This window comes from Artibeus jamaicensis, unplaced genomic scaffold (genome assembly GCF_021234435.1).
Source record: "Artibeus jamaicensis isolate MK-2021 breed Jamaican fruit bat unplaced genomic scaffold, CSHL_Jam_final contig_519, whole genome shotgun sequence".
Classification (NCBI taxonomy): Eukaryota; Metazoa; Chordata; class Mammalia; order Chiroptera; family Phyllostomidae; genus Artibeus; species Artibeus jamaicensis.
In genome coordinates, this window is record NW_026521871.1 from 20244056 (window position 1) to 20265904 (window position 21849).

Genomic DNA, 21849 nt, shown 5'->3' on the forward strand with positions numbered 1-21849 from the left:
TTGGCATTGCTGCTGGGTAGAAACAGGGTGGTGGGCCAGATAAAACAAGGCAGAGGGCCGCATTCAGTGGGCCTTGTGTTTGCCACCCGTGCTCTAAGTGGTTCTCAGAGTGTGCTCTTGGACCAGGAGCATCAGGATCTATTAGGAACTTGAGGAGCTTGATAGAAATGCAAATTCTTGAGCCCCACCCAGACCTCCTGAATTTGAAAATCTGGAGTGGGCCCCAGGGATCTGTGGTTTTTGTTTGTTGTTTTAGCTTTTATTTATTTACATTTAGAGAGTGGGGAAGGGAGGGAGAAAGAGGGAGAGAAACATCAATCAGTTGCCTGCAACTCAGGCTCATCCCCAGGCATGCGCCCTGATCCAGAATAAAAGCTGTGACATTTCGATTTGCAGGCCAGCGCCCAACCCCCTGAGCCTCACCAGTCAGGGCAAGCGATCTGTGTTTTAACAAGTCTTTCAGAGGATTCTGATACCTGCTTCCATTTGAGAACCACTGCTCTTGGGCACTCTGGTTCCCAGCTGAGGTTACTGAGTTCGATGTTTTCACTATATGCTGAGTTGCAAAACCCAGGAGGAGATGAAGGTTTGGGAGGTGCCAGGCATGGCATTGGCATAGCCACAGGGTGCTGGCCCTGGCAAAACTGGGAGTCTCCTGTTGACCCCGGGGCCTTTTCCTCAGCACATGTGACCCCACAGGCTGGAGGAGATGTAAGGGGTAGCCTGACTCAGGCTGAGACTGGACTTTTGAGCCCTCTCTTCCCCTCTCTGCTCAGCCTGGGTCCTCTGGTGGGCAAAGTGAAGGAGTACCAGGTAGAGACCATTGTGGACACTCTCTGTGCCAACATGCGGTCAGACAAGGAGCAGCTCCGAGATATCGCTGGCATCGGCCTCAAGACCGTCCTGTCGGAGCTCCCTCCTGCAGCCACAGGTACCTGCGTGCCAGGGACTAGGTGCTGTAATTGTGTTAACTTATGGTTAAAGAAACTGAGGCTCAGAGAGGTAAAGGGACTTACCTAAGGTCAACCAGCTAGTCAGTGGCAGAGAATTCAGACCCCTGTCTACTTAAGTTCATGGCTGTGTGTCAGGAATACCTGTAGCTGCAAGTTACAAAATCTAACTGTTGGCAACTTGAAGAAGTAGGGGATCACCTACTCTTCTTTTTCAGCAATTCATTTAAGATTTTTAAAAAATATTTTATTTATTTATTTTTAGAGAGAGGGGAAAGGAGGGAGAAAAGGAGAGAAACTTCAGTGTGTGGTTGCCTCTCACATGCCCCCTACTTGGGACCCGGGCTGCGACCCAGGTGTGAGCCCTAGACTGGAAATCAAACTGGCGACCCTTTGGTTCACAGGCCAGCGCTCAGTCCCCTGAACCTCACTAGCCAGGGTGAGCAATTTGTTTAGTAGCTTAGTTAGGACAGGGTTGAGTCTGCCTGGTCTCTTGCCCTTTGTAGGAAAACATGTGCTCCCCCAGAAGCACCCAGAAGACTTCGACCTATATCTACCTGGCCAGAATGGAGTCATCTGGCCCCTCCTAGCACCAAGAGAGTCCAGGGAAGGAAGTATTTAACTTTTCCCTTTGCCCTAGTGAAGGGAGGAAGGAAGGAGTGGTGGGTTATGGGGTCAGCCAGCCAGAAGGTTGCTATCAGTTCTTGCTCCCCAAGCTGTCACTTAGAGTGGCCAGGACTTTGGGTTAAACATGGGACCACTCAGGTGCTAGCTTCTCTGGGTCAGCAGAGCAAAGGCTGATCAGAAGATGGAGTCAGCCCCGAACCTCGCCATGCACACCTTGTGCTCTGTGCAGGCTCCGGCCTGGCCACCAACGTGTGCCGGAAGATCACTGGCCAGCTCACCAGTGCCATTGCCCAGCAGGAGGACGTGGCCGTGCAGCTGGAAGCCCTGGACATCCTCTCTGACATGCTGAGCAGGTGCGGGAGGCCAACGCAGGCAAGGAAGACCAGGGTAGGAGGGAGAGCAGGGTGGGCAGGGAAGGATTTAAATCCACAGAGCCAGCACCTGCTGCACACCCAGCCCTATGTTCAGGGCTCCTTGATTGTCCCTGCAGCCCCGCAAAGGAGAACTTGGTTGTCACAGTGTTACAGGCTGTGAGAGGTGATGTGGCCTGCCCGAAGTCACACTGTCAGTAAATGGCAGAACCTAGGATTCGAACTCAGCTCTCTCCATAGCGGAAGCCTAGGTGTGTTCATCCTCTCCCTCACCCCTTTTCTTTCTTGTTTTGAGCTAATGAACCTGAGCCTTTGTTTTAGGTTGTACTGCCATTTTAAAAGCATTCATTCATTCAGCCTCCCAAGATATGAGCACCTCTTATGTGGCCAAAGAAATGTCAGGTGCTGGACTAGAGCTGGCAGTGTGCAGTGGCTCATCTCCGTCCTCCCTAGGAAGGAGCTCACAGACGCAATAACTGCGCCTGGAGTAAGAACAACAGTAAGGATTAGAGCGGGGCCTGCAGGAGCTCAGAGGAGAAGACCCTAATCCAGCTGGGGGGTTGGGACCCTTCCTTGAGAGGGTCCTGCTGGATGAGCTTTCAAGGATGGGCAGGACATGGCCAGGATGGGCTGGCATAAGTGGGACACTAGATGAGAAGACTGCCCTCGGCCCAGAGGGCAGAAGACAGGGGGCCTGGGGGTTATGCAAGGCAGCCTGGGGCTCGGGCATACTGTGGAGGGCTGTTCTGGAGAGATGAGGCCTGAGGGCCGAGCAGAAGCCAGGGGTGGGTGACTAACGATTATACTGAAGGGGTGAGGAGCTCCTGGAGGGTTTTATGGCAGAGGCTGAGGAATGCCCTGTGCATATTTGTGAGTTTTAGCCGGATCACCCTATCTTCAGTGTGCACAGGAGATGGAGGGGGTGGAACAGGCAGGGGGACTGATTTGGAGGCTTCTGCAGACAGGTGAATTCAGCCTGTATTTTGGAGGCAGACTCCACAGGGCTTGGAGTTGGTGAAAGAGGTGAAGATATGGGAGGGTGAGGTCAGTATGTAGTGCAGAGTGAGAGAAGAAAGGGTTTAGGACATGTGTGAGGCAGAAGATGCACAGGCCTGGTCTGAAGGTGAGAATAGCAGCTACTAAGGTGGGCAGGGGCTGCCTCCTACTTATACAGAAACTGTTTCCTTGTGTTGCCTCTTTCTTTGAGCCCAGAGCTCAGCTTATCCAAAGGGCACTGGGGAGCCACTGAAGGAGACTGAGGGAGATAAGCAGAAGAATGACCAGGTCAGAAGTAGATTTTAGATTCTTCTGGTCTGGGGTAGGGCGGGGAGGATGGAATTGAGACAAGTCCTAGACTCCCAGGAATTCAGGACAGCCCCACTGAAGCCCCCCACACCCTTTACCAGTGGTCCTCTTCCCAAGCTGGGAGCCTGGACACCTGCGTTCTAGTTCTGGCCTTGCATTTCTTGCTGCGTGGCCTTGAGGAAGTTCCTTCCCCTCTCTGCTTTCTCTGTGTAGGAATAATAATAATCACTCCACACAGTTGCAGGGCGCCTTTCCATTTACAAAGGGCTGTTTGGGTTCTCATAATTCCTGGGAGGAGGCCAGTAGAGGATGGGGAGAGGGGAGGGGCCTGGTCCAAGGTGCTCGCCTGGTGGGCCCACCTGATGACGCCCCTTCCTGCTCCCCAGGCTGGGCGCCCCACTGGGTGCCTTTCACGCCAGCCTCCTGCACTGTCTCCTGCCGCAACTGAGCAGTCCCCGGCTGGCTGTGCGCAAGCGAGCCGTCGGGGCACTAGGCCACCTAGCGGCCGCCTGCAGTACCGACCTCTTCGTTGAGCTCGCTGATCACCTGCTAGACCGGCTTCCAGGCCCGCGCGTTCCCGCCAGCCCCGCCTCCATTCGCACCCTAATCCAGTGTTTGGGCAGCGTGGGCCGCCAGGCAGGCCACCGCCTGGGTAAGGGAGCTGCCGGGTCCCTGGGCAAGAAGTCAGGGCCTAGGTGAGGAGGTGCTGGGGCAAGGAGTGGGGCCTGGGGGCGGGCCACCTCTAGAAGTGAAGTGGGGTTCAGTACCTGGAAGGGAAGGGTGGGCCCTGAGAGCCAACTGTTTATCATCCTCAGGTAATTATAAATCATTCCACCAAACTTAAATATGTTTTATTAATTTTTTTAAGATTTTATTTATTTATTTTTAGAGAGGGGAAGGGAAGGGGAAAGAGAAGGAGAAAAACATCTATGCGTGGTGGTGTCTCGGGCACCCCCTACTGGGGACCTGGCCCCAACCCAGGCATGTGCCCTGATTGGGAAGTGAACTGCCAGCCCTCTGGTTGGCAGACCTGCGCTCAGTCTTCTGAGCTACACCAGCCAGGGCAAATAAAATATGTTTTAAAAATAAATGCTCGCTTTGGCAGCACCTATACTAAAAAATAAAATAGTTTCTATCCCACTTTGACAAAGATACCTTAATAATAACCTGTAAGCCAGGTTTGAAATTTTTTTCAGTTTTTATTGAGAGAAAAATGTATGTACAATAAACCATACTATTTAAAGTGTACAATTCAATGTGGTTCGGCCTTTGGGCTCACCCATGAAACTACTGCAATCAAGACATAAAACATTTTTATTACTCCCAAGTTTCCTTGTGCCCCTCCGTGGAGTCCCTCTCTGCCTTTGCCTCACCCTAGGCAACCACTGGTCTCTATTCTGTGACCATAGATTAATTTTATAGAACTGGAATCCTGCAATCAGGTTTGAATTTATTCTCAAACACCTTGGAGTTCCAAGCTAGGAAAAGGAAGTGTGGGTAGAGTTGACCTTGGGCTGCCCCTCCCTTCCCCCAGGCCCTCTCACTGAAATTGACCTGACAAGCACACACCCAGGGCCCCAGCCCACAGTCTGCACTATACCTACTTCCCCCACCCTTCCCTTCTCCACCCTCTCTTGGCAAACGGCAGCCACCCCTTGGCCATTCTTGGGAGCATAGACCTGGGAAAGAGGTCTACACAGAACCCAGACAAAGGTTTGGGGTCGGTTGAGCAGGAAAATGGGGAAGGGTGTGGCTGGAGAAGGGTTAGGGTGGGACCCTCTAAGGCCCAGGGTCCCTCTTGTCTGGTGTGTAAGGGCAGTTACCTACATCTCCCCTTTTTCCACCCAGGGCTACAACCTAGTGCAGGAAAGGCAGGGATAGGACTCATAGTTTCAACAGCAGATGCTACTTACTGAGTGCCTACTCCGTGCCAGGACCAGGGTCAAGCTCTTTGTCTGCATCATATTAGTCTTCACAAAATCTCTCTGGTAGGCATTACTGTCCCTACTGTGAAGAGGAGTGGACTCAGGGCAAGTGTTGTGACATGCCCAAGACCCCAAAGCTCATAGGTGGCAGAGTCAGAGCTAGAACCCACACCTACTTGATTCTGAAGCCTTCGAGTTGAGTTTGTAGTGGTCAGGGCTGTGGGTACAGGGACAGGCTGGGCGCTGTGGGCTAGGGAAGCCTGGGAAAGGGTCTGGCCTCTTCTTAGTGATGCCCCTGGCCTTACAGGGGCCCACCTGGACCGCTTGGTGCCTCTGGTGGAGGAGTTCTGCAGCCTGGATGATGATGAGCTCCGAGAGTCCTGCCTCCAGGCCTTCGAGGCCTTCCTAAAGAAGTAGGTGCAGCAGAATGCTGGAAGATGGGGCCCCAGAGTTTCTTTGAGAAGTCGGTGGGGGCAGGGTAGAGTGCAGGAATCTCAGGACTCCCCACCGGGGCCCACTGCCTACCCTGCCCCTCCTGGGTCCACCAGAGCCTCCCTGTCCCACCCCACAGGTGCCCCAAGGAGATGGGCCCTCACGTGCCCAGTGTAACCAGCCTGTGCCTCCAGTACATGAAGCACGACCCGAACTACAACTACGACAGTGACGGGGAGGAAGAGCAGATGGAGACAGAGGATAGTGAATTCAGTGAGCAAGGTGGGTGGCCAACTTGTCATGGGGCCAGAGGGTGGAAATGAGTGCGGCCCTGCTGCGATTCATTCAGAGGGTGGGAAATGAGCGTGGCCCCAGCCAAAGACGGGCCACATTTAGTGCGCTAATGCTGATCCCAGCTGTTCCTCGGGCTCCAGCCCTGCCTTCCACAACCTGGATTCTCCGGTGTCCCCATCCTTTCTTATTGCACAGTAAGGAGTCCCATAATCACTCACATTTAGTGAGCATCTACTGGTGTCTCAAGAACTCTGTTATTTCATATTCCTTACAGTAACCCTAGAAAACCAGGTATTTATTATTATCCCCATAGGTCAGACAAGGAAACTGAGACTTAGACAAGTGATTTGCCTGAGATAACACAGCTCTAAGAGACGCAGCCAGGAAGTGGCATGGCTGGGCCTTGGAGCCGTGTCTGTCAGACTCTCCGACCTCTACGCTACCATCTCTGCCCTTTTAGCTGTGGCTTCCAAGAGATAATGCTTTAACCCAGCAGAGGGAAGCTCTAATGGTGGAATGATAGATACAGACCCAGGAGATACCTGGATGGGGAGTGGACTCAGTGGCACTTTTCTTCTGGGCCTGTGGTCCAGTTTGTCACTCACATGGATGTCTCTGGGTTCCGAAAGCAGGGCATCAATGGAAGCAAGGGATTTAGAGTCTTATGAGATGGGGTGGTGGGAAACGAGATTGGACAGGAGTATTGGGGCCTCCAATGCCAAGCCAAGGGCATCGGGCATTTTCTTGTCAGTAACACGGAGCTGTGGATGTTTCTTCACGGATGGCATAGGGTAGAGGTAACAAGTAATGGTCCATCAGAAGGGACATCTGCTGGCAGGATGCGTCTGTGTGTCCCACTGTTGCTTGTCCTGATGCCAGCTGAGAGTCTGAGTTGTCAGCAGAGCACTGTGCGGAAGAACACGCTGGTCTCTGAGCCTGTGCCTGGGGTGTCCCTGGTTAAGACCATCTCCTTCTGAGTCTCATATGTCTCCACATGCGGCAGGGGCGGGCCTCACGGGCCTGAATCTCAGCTCTCCTGTTCCCTGGCTGTGTGCCCTCAGGAGAGGCTCTCACCATCTCTGGTCTTTATTCTAGTCATCTGTGGAATGGGGCCCAAGGCACTGTGAGCTCGGGCCTCTCCAGGGAGCCGGGAGGGTAGGAAGCCACACAAACACAGCATTTCCTGCTTGGAAGCCAGAGGAATCGGACCCCTGGGGGACTGGAGTAGGGCCGGGCAATTCAAAAGGAGGCCCTACTGCCTCTTCCTTCTGGAATCCTAGGAACAGAAACATCACACAGCCAGGTCTGAAACCAAAGGATGGATCGCAGGCCCCGAATGGATTCTCTTGGTCCTCACTGATGACTTGGAAGTCAGTTTTCTTCCTGCAGCAGTCAAAACAGTGAAGGGGAGGGAGGCAGAGGGAGGACCCTGATCTAACTGCTCGTGAAACTTGGGGTCAGCCACTTCCCCCCAGCCCCAATTTCCTCATCTCTGTACTGGGGAAGTAATCCCTGTCTCACAAGGTCATCGTGAGGCTAAAAGGAGGCCATGCATTTGAAGTGCCTGGTGCCATCTCCAGCACACAGTAGGTAATTATGAAATGGTAGGTGACACTCCTAATAGTAATGTAGAAATAATCATCATCCAAAGGTGAGGCACAGGCTTGGCTTCCTCCTCCCCTCTTCATCCTGGCAGACCACCTGGGTGGGGCAGGCAGCTCCCTATCCCTCTGCTGCCGAGCACAGGGATCCATGGTGTCTGCTTTCTGCCCCAGAGAGTGAGGACGAGTACAGTGACGATGATGACATGAGCTGGAAGGTGCGCCGGGCAGCAGCCAAGTGCGTGGCAGCCTTGATCAGCTCTCGGCCTGACCTGCTGCCTGACTTCCATCACACCTTGGCGCCAGCACTCATCTGCCGCTTCAAGGAACGTGAGGAGAATGTCAAGGCTGATGTGTTTGGGGCCTACATTGTGCTGCTGCGGCAAACACGGCCCCCGAAGGGATGGCTGGAGGCCATTGATGAGCCCACCCAGACTGGCAGCAACCTCCACATGCTGCGAGAACAGGTGGGCACGCCTTCACCTCTCTCCCCCTTCACCCCCACTCACGACTCTCCCTTCCACCCTCTTACAACTCTTTCATCCATCCATCTTCCCACCCCACCATCTGTCCATCCACTGCAGTGTGCATTGAGCACCCACTGTGTGCTCAACCCTGTGTAGCAGGTGCTGGGGCACAGTGGGTAACTAGGCAGGTGGAGGCCCTGCCCCTGGACCACACAGTTTTGGGTCTTGCTGATAGATTAGATGTGGAGGGTGGGACAGGGAGGTGGCACTTGAGTTCCAGGCTCTGGCTAAAGCATGGAGCACAGTTCCCTGAGGTGGCAGAATGTGAAGAGGGTGGTGCCTAGAGTTCTGTTCTGGACATTTATGTTTAAGGTCCTTGGATGTCCAAGCGGAGATGTCAGACAGGCAGGCTGCATTGATGTCTCGTGTTGACAGTGTAGATTGGGAGCCAGTGCTGTGCTGGCATCTGAAGCTTGGGGAGCAGGTGAGCTCATCTGGGGAGAACCCAGCTGGGGAAGGGGCGGGGCCCAGGGCTTCCCCCTTGGGGTGTAGGGCTGAGAGCCAACTGCCTGCCTAATTTTGAGCAAGTTACTTAATCTCTGTAGAGTGGGCCTACCTAGGAGTAGTACGTATTTCAGAAGGTCTGGATATAGTATAGAATCAGGGGTCTGGTACAGAGTGAGTGATGGAAAGCTTGGGATGGACTAACCCTCTCCGTGCTGACTGAAGTCCTCAACGAAGGACTCCTCCTCAGTGGAGGAGCCCTGGGCCCCTCAATGGATGGGGTGTGGAAGTTTCCTGGGTGGTCACTGACCCTCCCTTCACCTGTCCACAGGTGCCCCTTGTGATCAAGGCCCTACAGCGGCAGCTGAAAGATCGGAGCATCAGGTCCCGCCAGGGATGCTTCAGCCTCCTCACTGAGCTGGCGGGCACCCTCCCTGGCAGCCTGGCAGAGCACATGCCTGTGCTGGTAGCAGGTAAGAAGGGTTGGAGCCTGGCGTTTGCTGTCCTGGGCCTCTTCCAGAACCCAGTCCCCAATCCTTGAGGGTGTTCCCCATTACCCGTGGTGAGAATAAGGCTAGGGTGCAGGCCCTACACCCTGGTTTCAGATGGCCTCGTGTTCCTTACCTCTGGCCCCAGGCAAGTCCTAACATCTTAGAATATGCTGCATAAGAGCCCAGGTGCTTGGATCCAGCTCAGAAACCTGTGGGCGTTCTACCCTCACACCCAGGGGGGCTTTGTGGGGTCAGGGTCTGTGGCCTGTAACCTTCGCACCACCCCCTGCAGGCATCATCTTCTCACTGGCGGACCGCTCTAGCTCCTCCACCATCCGGACGGATTCCCTGGCCTTCCTGCAGGGGCTGCTGGGCACAGAGCCCGCTGAGGCCTTCCACCCACACCTGTCCACCATCCTGCCACCTGTAATGGCCTGTGTGTCTGACCCTTTCTACAAAATTGCAGCTGAGGCCCTGCTGGTGCTACAGGAGCTGGTGCGGGCCCTGTGGCCTCTGGGTAGGCCTCGGGTGCTGGACCCCGAGCCGTACATTGGAGAGATGTCTGCAGCCACCCTGGCACGGCTCCGTGCCACCGACCTAGACCAGGAGGTGAAGGAACGCGCCATCTCTTGTATGGGCCACCTTGTCGGCCACCTGGGTGACCGGTTGGGAAATGACCTGGAGCCATCGCTCTTACTACTCTTGGACCGCCTGCGGAACGAGATCACCCGGCTGCCTGCCGTCAAGGCCCTGACGCTTGTGGCTATGTCCCCGCTGCGGCTTGACCTGCGGCCCATTCTGGCCGAGTCATTGCCCATACTGGCCTCATTCCTGCGCAAGAACCAACGGGCGCTGCGGCTGGCCACACTGGCCGCCCTGGACGCCCTGGCTCAGAGCCAGGGACTCAGCCTCCCTCCATCCTCTGTGAGGATTGTGTTGGCCGAGCTGCCTGCCCTGGTCAGCGAGAGTGACATGCATGTGGCCCAGCTAGCTGTGGACTTTCTCACCACGGTGACCCAGGCCCAGCCAACCTCATTGGCCGAGGTCAGCGGCCCCGTGCTCTCAGAGCTGCTGCATTTGCTGCGCTCACCCCTGTTGCCAGCAAGTGTGCTGGCAGCTGCCCAAGGCTTCCTGCAGGCCCTGGTGGGGACCCGGCCCCCGTGCATGGACTACGCCAAGCTCATGGACCTGCTCACTGCTCCTGTGTATGACCAGGCTGTGGACGGTGGGCCAGGCCTGCACAAGCAGGTGTTTCACTCGCTGGCCCGATGTGTGGCCGCCCTCACAGCTGCCTGTCCCCAGGAGGCAGCGGGCACAGCAAAACGCCTGGTCTGTGATGCCAGGTCACCCAACTCCAGCACAGGGGTCAAGGTCCTGGCGTTCTTGTCACTGGCAGAGGTGGGCCAGGTGGCTGGGCCTGGACCCCAGCGGGAGCTGAAGACGGTGCTCCTGGAAGCCTTGGGGTCACCCAGTGAGGACGTGAGGACAGCAGCCTCCTATGCCCTAGGCCGTGTGGGCGCTGGGAACCTGCCCGACTTTCTGCCCTTCCTGCTGAGACAGATCGAGGCTGAGCCCCGGCGGCAGTATCTGCTGCTACACTCGCTCAGGGAGGCACTGGGGGCAGCCCCGCCCGACAGCCTGAAGCCCTATGCCGAGGACATCTGGGCCTTGCTGTTCCAGTGCTGTGAGGGTGCTGAGGAGGGCACCCGGGGGGTAGTGGCCGAGTGCCTTGGGAAGCTTGTCCTTGCGAACCCTCCGTTCCTTCTGCCCCGCTTCCAGAAGCAGCTTGCTGCAGGTAGGGGCACAGGTCTGGGCAGAGGCAGCCCAGATCTTTAGTGGGCAGTTTGCCCCAAGTGTATGAGCATCCCACACAAAGTAAGCCAGTTCCCGGTAACTAGGTCTGAGAGTCGTGGTGTGTGTAAGATGAAGGCATAGGAGCCATTTACAAACCCTGTTCTGAGACTTTCACACCTCCTCCTGTGGGGCTGTCTGGGATGGAGGAGACAGAGTCCTTGGTCTTTAACAAAGAAATATTTCATAATCCTTAAGGTGGGCAGCAGCTTTATGCTCTAGCAGGGCTGTCAAACTCATTTTCATCGAAGGCCACCTCAGCCTCGCAGTTGCCTTCAGAGGACCAAATGTATTTTTAGGACCATGTAAATGTAACTACCCCTTAACTAGGGGCAAGGAGCTCTGCACTGCTGCCAGGTAGAAACAAGGTGCAGGGCCGAAGAACACAAGGTGGAAGGCAGGATTTGGCCCGTGGGCCTTGTGTTTTCTACCTGTGCTCTATGGGGAGGTTAATAAAAGTAATTCTCTGAAGGGCCAGGAACAGCAGCCAGCAGAGCGCAGCTCTTTTGGGCTAGCTTGAGCCAGGAGCAAATGGAAGTGTAGACAAGATTGGATGCCATGCCCAGAGGTGTGGGGGGACAGGACAGGAACCAGGGGGTCAGCTTGCGTTTCCAACGCTCAGGCAGGAAGAAAACACAGGTGTACTTGTGGAGCTACTTGGGCCCCTAGAACAAAAGGCTTCCAGGGCTGGAGCTGGTCAGCTGTTCTCCTGATAGGATCAGTGGGTATATCAGTTCATATAAAGCAGGCGAGGGCTTTTATGGTGTGTGGTACCCAAGCAACACTGAGTAACTGCTGCCATTGCTGTGCTGGTGACCCTGGTAAGCCCTTGCTGGGTTGCTGGGTTTATAAGAAGCAGCTGTGTGGCCCTCACCCCTGTATGGGCGGGAAGAACCTTCCCGGAGGACATCCCGTTACACTCACAGGGCTCTTCATGAGGACCCTTAAGGGGCAAGTTAGGATGAGGAGCAGTCCTGGTTTTTCTTTCTTTTTTTTTAAATGTTACTTTGTGACAGTATTTTATTTTATTTTTAATATTTATTTATTTATCTTTAGAGGGGAAGGGAAGGAGAGAGGGAAACATCAATGTATGGTTGCCTCTAGTGCTAGTGCGCCCCCTGCTGGGAACTGGCCTGCAGGGAACTGGCTTGCAACCCAGGCATGTGCCCTGACTGGGAATTGAACTGCGATCCTCTGGTTCGCAGAGCTGCACTCAATCCATCTTTCTTTCTTTTAAAAATTTTTAGTTATCGGTTTTAGAGAGAGAGGGGAAGAGAAAGACAGAAACATCAATTTGCTATTCCACTCATTTATGCATTCATTGGTTGATTTCTGTATGTGCCCTGACCGGGGATTGAACCCACACCTTGGTGTATTAAGATAATACTCCAACCTGAACTACAGGCTCCCTGAAAAGGCCAGGGAGCCCTGCCTTTTCTAAGCTCTGATTTGTTTCTGCCTCACAAATGCTGTTGAACCAGCTAACTAGTTACATGTCCTTTTTATCACTGACTTCAAGGAAGGAAGGTTAGAGCCAAATTGGTGGCCTGCTTCTGGCAAGTTCGTGGGACTTCCCAGTGGCCTCTCTGCGTGCCCCTCACTGTGCTCTCCATCTCCGTCCCTTCCTGTCCTCATTTTTTCATATTTTAAATTTACTTAATCCCACTCTATTTGCATATCTTCACCAGCCACCCGTCTTCTTAGGGGCCAGTCAGGATAGAAAGAGAATGAGGGAAAAAGTCTAAATTCAGTAACTCGTTCACTCACACATACCCTAGCCCCAAATTGTAAACTTTCTCCTGAGTCACCACCATAAAATTTGTGAATGAAACAGCCTTAACCCCTTGACTGTTATATGCTGGCGGGTGGTTGGCAGTGGGGAGGTGGAGAAAAGTAAGCTGTTCATCTGTTTGGGTTTTTTTTCGTTTTACTGAAATATAATTGACATATAACATCGTATTAGTTTAAGGAGTACAACATGATGATTTGATGTATGTGTATGTTGTAAAATGATTACCACAGTAAGTTTAGTTAATGTCCATCAACTCCCATAATTACAAACTTTTTTTTCTTTTCACTGTACAGTCCCCTTCGGTGCTCACAGCCCACACATAAGGAGGCTGGGCAGTGGTTCGAGGTTGCAGTTTACTCTGGCATGAGTATACTGTGAGAGACCCACACAAACTTTTTGTCCTTGTAATGAGGACTTTTAAGATCTACTCTCAGCCCTGACTGGTGTGGCCCAGTAGGTTGGGCGTCATCCTGCAAACTGAAAGGTCGCAGGTTTGATTCCAGTCAGGGCACATGCCTGAGTCTTGGGCCAGGTCCCCAGTTGGGGGTGTGCGAGAGGCAACCAATGGATGTTTCTCTCCCTCTCTTTCTCCCTCCATTCCCCTCTCTCTAAAAATGAATACATAAAATCTTTAAAGAAAAGAAAACTACTCTTAGCAACTGTCAAATCTATAAAACAGTATCATTAGCTACAGTCATCATGCTGTACATTACATTGCAGGAATTATTTGTCTTCTCCCTGGAAGTCTATATCTTTTTGATCACTTTCACTCATTTCGCCCACCCACAACCCCCCATCTCCAGGAACTACAAATCTGATCCCTGTTTCTGTCAGTTTGGTTTTTTTAAGATAACACTTATGAGATCATATGGTGTTTGTCTTATTTCGCATAGCATAATGCCCTCAAGAGCCATCCATGTTGGGGCAAATGGCAGGACTTCCTTTTTGTGGCTGATTAATATCCCTGTGTGTGTGTGTGTGTGATGTTTTCTTTATCCATCCATTTGTTGACAGGCACTTAGGTTGTTCCCATGCCTTTAGCATTATTGCTGAAGTTAATGGGAGTGCAGGTAGCTCCCTGAGATTCTTGTGTTTTCTTCATATGTATTTATTCCCATAAACGGGATCGCTAGATCATATGGCAATACAATTTTTAATTTTTTGAGCAACCTCTGTACTGTTTTCTGTAGTGGCTGCAGCAGTTTACACTCCCACCAGCAGCGCACAAGTGCTCCCTTTTCTCCGTGTCTCAGCTGACGTTTCCCAGGACAGCCGTTCCAACAGGCGTGAGGTGATAGCGCGCTGTGTTTTGATTTGCATTTCCCTGATGCTTAGTGCTGTCAAGCGCCTTTTCATGTACCTGTTGGCCTTTCAAGTATCTTCTTTGAAAAAATGTCTATACAGGTCCTTTGCCCACTTTTAACTTGCATTATTGGTTATTTACTATTGAGTTGTATGAGTTCTTTAAATATTTTGGATATTAAATCCATGTCGTGGTTTGCCAGTATTTTCTCCCACTCATTTGGTTGTTGGTTTCTTTTACTGTGCAGAAACTTTTTAGTGTGATGTAGTCCCACTTGTTTACTCTTTATTTTGTTGCTTGTGTTTCAGGCGTCGTATCGGAAACACCATGACCCATGTCGGGGAGCTTTATTCCTGTGTTTTCTTCTAGGAGTTTTATGGTTTCAGTTCTTACGTATCAGTTTGTGTGAGTGGTGTAAGATAGGGGTCTAGTTTCCTTCTTTTACATGTGATTATCCCGTTTTCCCAGCACCGTATATCGAAGGGACTGTCTTTTCCCCGCTGAGTATTCTTGGCTCCCTTGTCAAATATTAGTTGACCATACATGCCTGTATTTATATCTGGGTCCTCAGTTCTGTTGTCCTGTGTGTCTGTTTCATGCCAGCACCAGGATGTTTTGATGATTGTAACTGGAAACCAGGAAGCGGGATGCCTCCTGCTTTGTTCTTCTTTCTTGTAAGAGTTTTGCCTATTTGAAGTCTTCTCTGGTTCAATACAAATTTTAGGATTTTTTTTCTGTTTCTGCAAGACATGCCACTAGAATGTAAGCAGTTTAGAGAGGAGATTGAGAAGCGTGTGGAGAAGCTGCTGATTTATTTCTTTCATGCGATGGGAAATGTATTTCCCTCCCTTATTCAGCTTCTGCACTCAGAAAGCAAGCAGAAAGGCAAAACTAAGTGAGTTCTTTATTCTCAGACTTTGGAGATGCTCTGAATTCTGTTGCAGTCCCCTTGGTCTTCAGCTGCCTGAAGTACACCTGCCCCCTGCCTGGAGAATTCAGGACTGAGGACGATAGCCCAGCCAAGGCTCAGAATCAGCTGTTGACCTCTGGATCTGCTCCACGGCCTTAGATGTGAACTTAACTTTTCTGGGTTTCTCTTTCATCCATAAAATAGAGATTAATAATTTTATTGGTCATTTTAATTATCATCAGCCAAATAATTTTAATTATTTAATTTAATTAATCAATCGTTTTAATTATTATTATCAGCCAATTAATCGGACAGTCCTGCGGAGTAATTGAAATAATGGAATGCATTATTCCATTATTTCTGGAAATAGAAATGCAGTCCCAAATGCAGTCTGGAAAATAGAATGCAGTCCCAAGGCCTGAGTAAAGAAAGGTCTTTCTTTGGGTTTGGTTCTTAGTTCTCGAGGCCTTGGTTCTCCGTCTATATGTTGCAGTGTGGTCACCTGCAGTCTGACAGTTTTACTCTCTCAGCTGCAGCAGGAAAAACTTGGGGAAGATTCTAGGCTGCCAGGGGAAATGGTAGCATTGACTTCTTCAAAGACTGGGGAGAGTTTCAAGTGGGGAGGGGGTACATTTCTGCCTTCCATGGAGGCAGAGGAGAGTTCGGGCACCTTCTGACCTGTAGGACTGGCCCCGCCCCTCACCAAGCACTGCCTCTTCTCCTGCAGGCCAGCCGCACACTCGGAGCACAGTCATCACAGCGGTCAAGTTCCTGATCTCGGACCAGCCCCACCCCATTGACCCCCTCCTGAAGAGCTTAATCGGTGAGCAGAGCGTGCCCTTTGCTCCCCCCTCCCCCATCCCATTCAGTCCCCTTCATAGCCGTCCAAGGGGCCTTTGGACTTCTGCAGGACCAGGCTCACTTCTTCAGAGCTCCAGGCCTGTGGGCTTTTAACTGGATGGCACTGGAGGCTGGCTCTCCTCTTCCAGGCAGGGTGACCTACCGGACTGTGGAGAGGTTCCGGAGTCTTCCAACCTTGGGTTCAAACCCGACTCTGCCACTCCCTGGCTGTTTGAGTGTGGATGAATTATCTCATCCTCAGCCATAAAGCGGGGGTGCTGATCTCTACCTGCTGCAGCACCACTGTGTGAAACCAAGGGGTCAGCAGATATGACCACTCTCTGAATTGGAGAACATGTTCAGAAGCTACAGCAATATCACCAGCAGCAACTTTATCCTGTGTTCTGACCCAGCAGGCACACACACCCCCAGCCCTGTTTTTCTCTGTCTTGCCTGAGCTGCCAATGGCTGGCACCCCCTGGGGCCTCTAACTGGGTGTTTGTTTTTTGTGTGTGTGTTTTTTTTAAGATTTTATTTATTTTTAGACAGGGAAAGGGAGGGAGTTAGGAAAACGTCAATGTGTGGTTGCCTCCTACATGGCCCCCACTGGGGACCTGGCCTGCAACCCAGGCATGTGTCCTGACTGGGAATCGAACCGGTGACCCTTTTGTTCACAGCCCACGCTCAATCCACTGAGCTACACCAGCCAGGGAAGGTTTTTGTTATTATATGTTGAAATCACACAGTGTTTGAGCTCTCACTGTGTATCAGGTATGATGCTAGGTTCTTTAATATATCTCATCACAACTAATTCTCACAGCCCCCAGTGTGGATGTGTAGGTGTGGCCCCATGTTACAGGTGAGGAAACTGAGGCTCAGACAGTAGACTGAACTGAGGTCTTGCTGGTTCCCCACAGCTGTGTTCTCACAGAGAGTGGGGATCCCAGCGGCCAGCATGGCACAATTAAAGGGGCCCAGGGCTACCAGCCCTGGGTTGGAATCCCACTCTGCTGGGAGACTTTGTGTCCCTGTGCACGGCATCAGGAGGCTTGGGGTGGCAGTTTGTCTGATGTCTGGTGACGGTAACTCCCATCACCTCATTCAGGTGGCGACTTCCAGGATTCTTCACTCTAAAGTTACTTTTTCCTTTCAAACAAATAAGTGGTTTTTAGTCTATTGAAATATTTCCTTCCTTATCAAATTTTTGCTTACTATGTTTTGCAACCATGGTGGTTTCTTGCCTGAATCAATGATTACTGACAGTTGCCAAATGACAGCTTTCTAATTCCAACATTCCTTCCAGATTTATTAAGTTTGCATTCCATTTGCAGGAAGAACTTGTTCTTCTCCCTCATTTATTTATTCATTGATTTATTCATACCATTATAGACTCATAGAGTCCTATTTCATTCAGTGGGTCATAATCTGTGACCACCTTTATTTTGATTCTCAAGACTGTCTCAGATTTTTAGCTGGCTACCACGTTCACTGACATGTTTCCAACACTCTTTGAGCCCACGTTTTGGCTCAATCAGATGTTTCAGCCCCATCTGCACTGCCCCAGCCCTACCATCAGCTGCTGATCCAAGAAGCCCAGATTCCTTTCAGTAGAGGATGGTATTCAGAATCCAAGATCTGGACACTGTGTACGCTCATGGTTACTGGGGTGCCAGTGTCTCAGCAGACGGGTGTACGTACATACAGACACACATCCATCCCTGTGTTGGGTCCCGTTGCTGTGCAGCACCACGGTGTTCACCCCAGCCTTCCCCCTTCTTGTATACCCTTCCCTCACAGGAGCAACTGGCTCCTGTTATTTACAAGATATTTATTCACTACATGTTGGAATATACGGAAGTAGTCTGATAATTGCCAACCTTTATGTTTGTTTATTCAATATTTGTTTATAGTACTTTTGTCTTTAGTCTGGGGGCATGTAGTCAGAATTCTTTATTTGGAAGTTATTGGGTGAGTTGTTTTCTCCTGTATAACCTGGGTGATTATGTTAGTCATTTAAAACATAGTTAGGTTGTCTTTTTTTAGGGACCACCCCCAATTCTTGATTTTGTTGATTTATTGAGTATATAAAACATTAACACAGTTATTGAGAAGTCTAAATTATACAGAAAGGTATACTCAGAGAGGTGCTGTGTGACTATGTCTAAGTTTCTGCATTTCTCTGATCTTCAAGAGCCTCATCTATAGTAATATCAAGTTAACATTTGTAGGATCTTTGCTTTCTGCCGGGCCCTCTGCTGAGAGCTTTATATACTACCACATTTTAAACCATAAATGCAGTGCTGCAGGGTAGATTCTGTTATTACCCCTATTTTACAGATAGGACATCAGGGCTCTCAAAGGTCCGAGTTAGAAAACGGTACAGTATGGATTTGAACCCAGGCCAGACTCAAGTCCACATTCTTGTTTGGACTTTGAAGGCTTGTTGGACATGGTACAGAGTAGATGCTCGGCATACGTTCGCCCCCATTCAAGCTAGCTGGCATGCCTCACATGAACCGACAACGGAGATGGGGCTGGGGGCTGTGTGCCATCTCGGCTGTGTTGTCCCTCACCCCCTCTCATCTTCCTGCCAGGAGAGTTCATGGAGAGCTTGCAGGACCCAGACCTGAATGTGCGCCGGGCCACTCTGACTTTCTTCAACTCAGCTGTGCACAACAAGCCCTCGTTGGTCCGGGACCGGCTGGGTAACATCCTGCCCCTCCTCTACCAGGAGACAAAGATCCGCCGGGACCTCATCCGAGAGGTGAGTCTGGCAGAGAACGGAGTGGCAGAGCTTGGGCCTGACCGAGGTAAGAAGGATTAGGGTTCGGTTTATCAGACAGCCAGTCCCATGACCTGAAGTGGTCAAGTCCTGCCCCTCTACTTCCCAGCCGTGTGACCCTGCCAGGGCAGCCTGATCCACACTGAATCTCAGTTTCTTCTCACAGGTGAAGTGAGCAAAATAATCATGTCTGCAGCATAGAGCTGTAGAGACCATTCACTGAGTGAAATCCTGCAGGTACTCAACACTGCTCCTGGCACATGGTTGGCATCAGTGGATATTGGTGACTCTTGTTATCATTCAGCATTCAGCAGGAGCTCATGGAGCGCCAGCCCTGTGTCTGAGCACCAGGATTCAGAGCTGGACCAGACATGGTTTCTGCACCAGGGAGCTCATGGCCTACTGATGTAGAGAGACACGCACTGTACTGATTACGTAACTCGTTTAGAGCCCAGTTGGTGAAGTAAGAATTTAAAGGGGAGAGATTAAAGGGAACTTAATGGATAAATCATCATCACACAATGTGCTAAAGAGGGCTGAACTGCGTGGCATCCCTGAGGAAGAAGTGACTGTTTAGAGGGGTTAGGAAAGTTTCCCAACAGAGGGGACATTTGAACTGGACATGGAGGGATGAGAAGAGCTTACCAGTAAGAGCAGAGCCCCATGGTTGAAAGGTCCAGAGACATCTGGGTTTTTAAGTCTGATTCCGCCATTTATTAGTTATGTGTCCTTGGGCAACTTAACTTCTCTGAGCCTTAGCTTCCTCCGATGGTAAATGCAGTTAATAGTAACACTGGCTTCCTAGAGCTGTTGTGATGCTTGAGTGAAATGTCATCTGTCAAGCACTCAGCACAGTGCCTAGTACATCACAACTGCTCAGGAGATTATAATAATGATAATTCTTATCATTGTCATCACCAGAGGGCATTGCAGGCTGAGCAGAGGCATACAGACTTGAGAGTATGAGACAGGAGACGCGGCCCTGAACAGCAGATGTGGGGTATGCAGCAGGAACTAGGAGAGGTGTTCCTGCACTCTGGGTTCACATCCCCTAATCTGTCACCTTCCCTCCTGCAGGTGGAGATGGGGCCCTTTAAACACACAGTGGATGATGGGCTGGACGTGCGGAAGGCAGCCTTCGAATGCATGTACTCATTGCTCGAGAGCTGTCTGGGCCAGCTGGACATCTGTGAGTTCCTGAACCACGTGGAGGACGGCCTGAAGGACCACTATGACATCCGGGTAGGATGAGCCCCCTACCAGACTCATGGCCACCACATATCAAGGGGACGGCCAAGTGCCAGTGGGCCTACTGCTTGTTTGTCCCCACTCCCTACCCCAGGAAACCCCATGAAAACAGCTGTATGTTTTCAAACATCTTTGGTGGGGTTCTACACTGGTAAGCTCTTTGGATGATGGCTTGGCAATAACTGGAAAAATTTAGAATTCCCAGACACACCCACTGACTCAGCAATTCAATATCTGTGAGCCTCTTGACTGACTCCTGCACACGTTCAGAGTTTTCTATTCAAGATTATTCTTCACTGATTTCTCAGAATTGGGAAAATCTGGCAGCTACCTAAAAGTCCACTTACGGAGAACTGGCTCCATAAACCGGGCACCTCCAGTCATGGAGTCCTAGCAGCATTAAAAAGGAACTGGATCTCTGTGTGCTGATGTGAAAGATGGCCAAGGCCCACTGAGTGATAAAAGCGAGTTATTTTTAATGGGCTTTTTCCCTTGCTTGAGTTGTGTCCAGGCCCCTTTGGTGCTGAGGAGGGTGGGTGGGACATTGACTGAGCAAGCTACGGTTATCTCATGAAGCCTTCACATTAACCTTTGGAGAGTGGGTGTAGTTGCCCATTTTACAGGGGAAAAACCAGAGACCTGGCTAGTTCAAGGGCACAAGGCAGGAAGTGGAGGAGACTTGGGTCATAGCTCATAACATCTAACGCCTTGCTCTTTGTAGCTCTTACTGCCCTCCACCCTGCCTTCTTCCTTTGCTGTGTGGCATGTGGGGACAGGGCATGGGAGATAGCTGGTGGATGTACTGATGTCAAACAGCCGCCCATTATGCTGTGTATCATTTTTAGGGATTTTACTATTTTCAAAAGAGGTCACTATTATTTCTCCTGTAGTTTGGATCCAGCCTATAAATATGTGTAGTTGGCTCACATAATTTTGTTTTTGTTTAAATCAAGTGCCAACATTTAAGAATTGAGAGATTTTACGTGAGAATTGGGATTTCTTTTGAAAAGAGTCCGTCAAGCTGGGCCACATTCCCCCCACCTGGCCACAGGAGCTGCACAGCTGCTGTCTGGGGTGTGGACTCCTGACTCCTTCCCAGTTCCCCTCTCGGCCCTTCACTTACGGACAGTACCTGCCTGGCCCAGCAGGCATCTCAGCTTGAGGACTGCGCCCTGCCTGATGCCTCTTCTGATCCGAGTTTTTTCAGGACAACACCAATATCGTTGGTGTTACCAGACTCTGACAGGGACCTGAGCAGGAATTCGTGCTCAAGTTCAGACTTGAGCTCCAGGTGCTGGGTCCAGAGTCTCTGCTCTCCCCCAGGGCTTGTTTCTTTTGGCCCTGGGCCATTTCACCAAGAACTCTGTCTCCTTCCTCCTGGGCAGATGCTGACCTTCATCATGCTGGCTCGATTGGCTACCCTGTGTCCTGCACCTGTTCTGCAGAGGGTGGATCGGCTCATTGAGCCACTCAGGGCCACCTGCATCGCCAAAGTAAGCCACTGCCCGGCCCTGTGCACACTTATGGGTCCTCTGCAGATGGATCATAGTTTACCAAGAACCTCCTGTGGTACTGGTGGCATGAGAAGTGCTTATTTTCATCATCATCATCATCCTCTAAAGTACTTCTTGTTACTTCTTATTCTTAAGCATTTGTATACACAGGGGAACAGGGGTTGGGAGAGGTGAAGTTGGCTGAGGCTACATAGCTAGTGAATTGTGGAGCCGGGATTCAAACCCAGCTCTGTGTCATTCGTTAAGTATTTCCTGGGCGCTAGGCTTTGTACTGGGGATGCAACGTCAGACGTGATAGGCTCTCCCATCTCACGTCCTAATTGGGAAACTGAGGCAGACTCTTAGACATTATTGACTGACTGACTGACTGATGGACATGGGGCAGAGTTGCTGTTAGGCTGGAGTGTGCTCAGGGGTCCACGAGAGGAATCTGGGGCCTCATGGAAAGCTGCAGGGTTGAGGACAGAGCCTGGCACACCTGAGGGGTACCTACTAAATAGCTGTTGAAAGAACTAATTTGGGTTTTAGAAGGGTAAAAAATTTAGTTAAAAAGAGGGCAGAGTATTTTAGATTGGAGCCCAAAGAGTAGAGATACCCATAGAGCAATAATTTCCAAGTAGCAAAACCTTTAAAAAAAAAATG

The 21849-nt window shown here is 51.0% G+C and overlaps 1 protein-coding gene across 4 annotated transcripts in view; it reads left to right on the forward strand.

Annotated features, from left to right (window-relative positions):
- The window catches only part of CAND2 (cullin associated and neddylation dissociated 2 (putative)), a 31932-nt gene that overhangs the window by 7653 nt on the left and 2430 nt on the right, over positions 1-21849 (forward strand). Inside the window, exons 3-15 of one of the 4 annotated variants that reach the window (XM_053669318.1) lie at positions 777-931; positions 1457-1564; positions 1807-1930; positions 3640-3905; positions 5486-5591; positions 5750-5892; positions 7680-7972; positions 8808-8949; positions 9260-10762; positions 15551-15646; positions 18258-18427; positions 19523-19687; positions 21079-21186. In XM_053669318.1, coding sequence (XP_053525293.1) covers positions 777-931; positions 1457-1564; positions 1807-1930; positions 3640-3905; positions 5486-5591; positions 5750-5892; positions 7680-7972; positions 8808-8949; positions 9260-10762; positions 15551-15646; positions 18258-18427; positions 19523-19687; positions 21079-21186 — 3379 coding nt within the window. Of the gene's footprint in view, positions 1-776; positions 932-1456; positions 1565-1806; positions 1931-3028; positions 3233-3639; positions 3906-5485; positions 5592-5749; positions 5893-7679; positions 7973-8807; positions 8950-9259; positions 10763-15550; positions 15647-18257; positions 18428-19522; positions 19688-21078; positions 21187-21849 lie in introns of those variants that run through there. The other 3 variants (XM_037139331.2, XM_037139332.2, XM_037139333.2) reach the window with 3 other exon arrangements.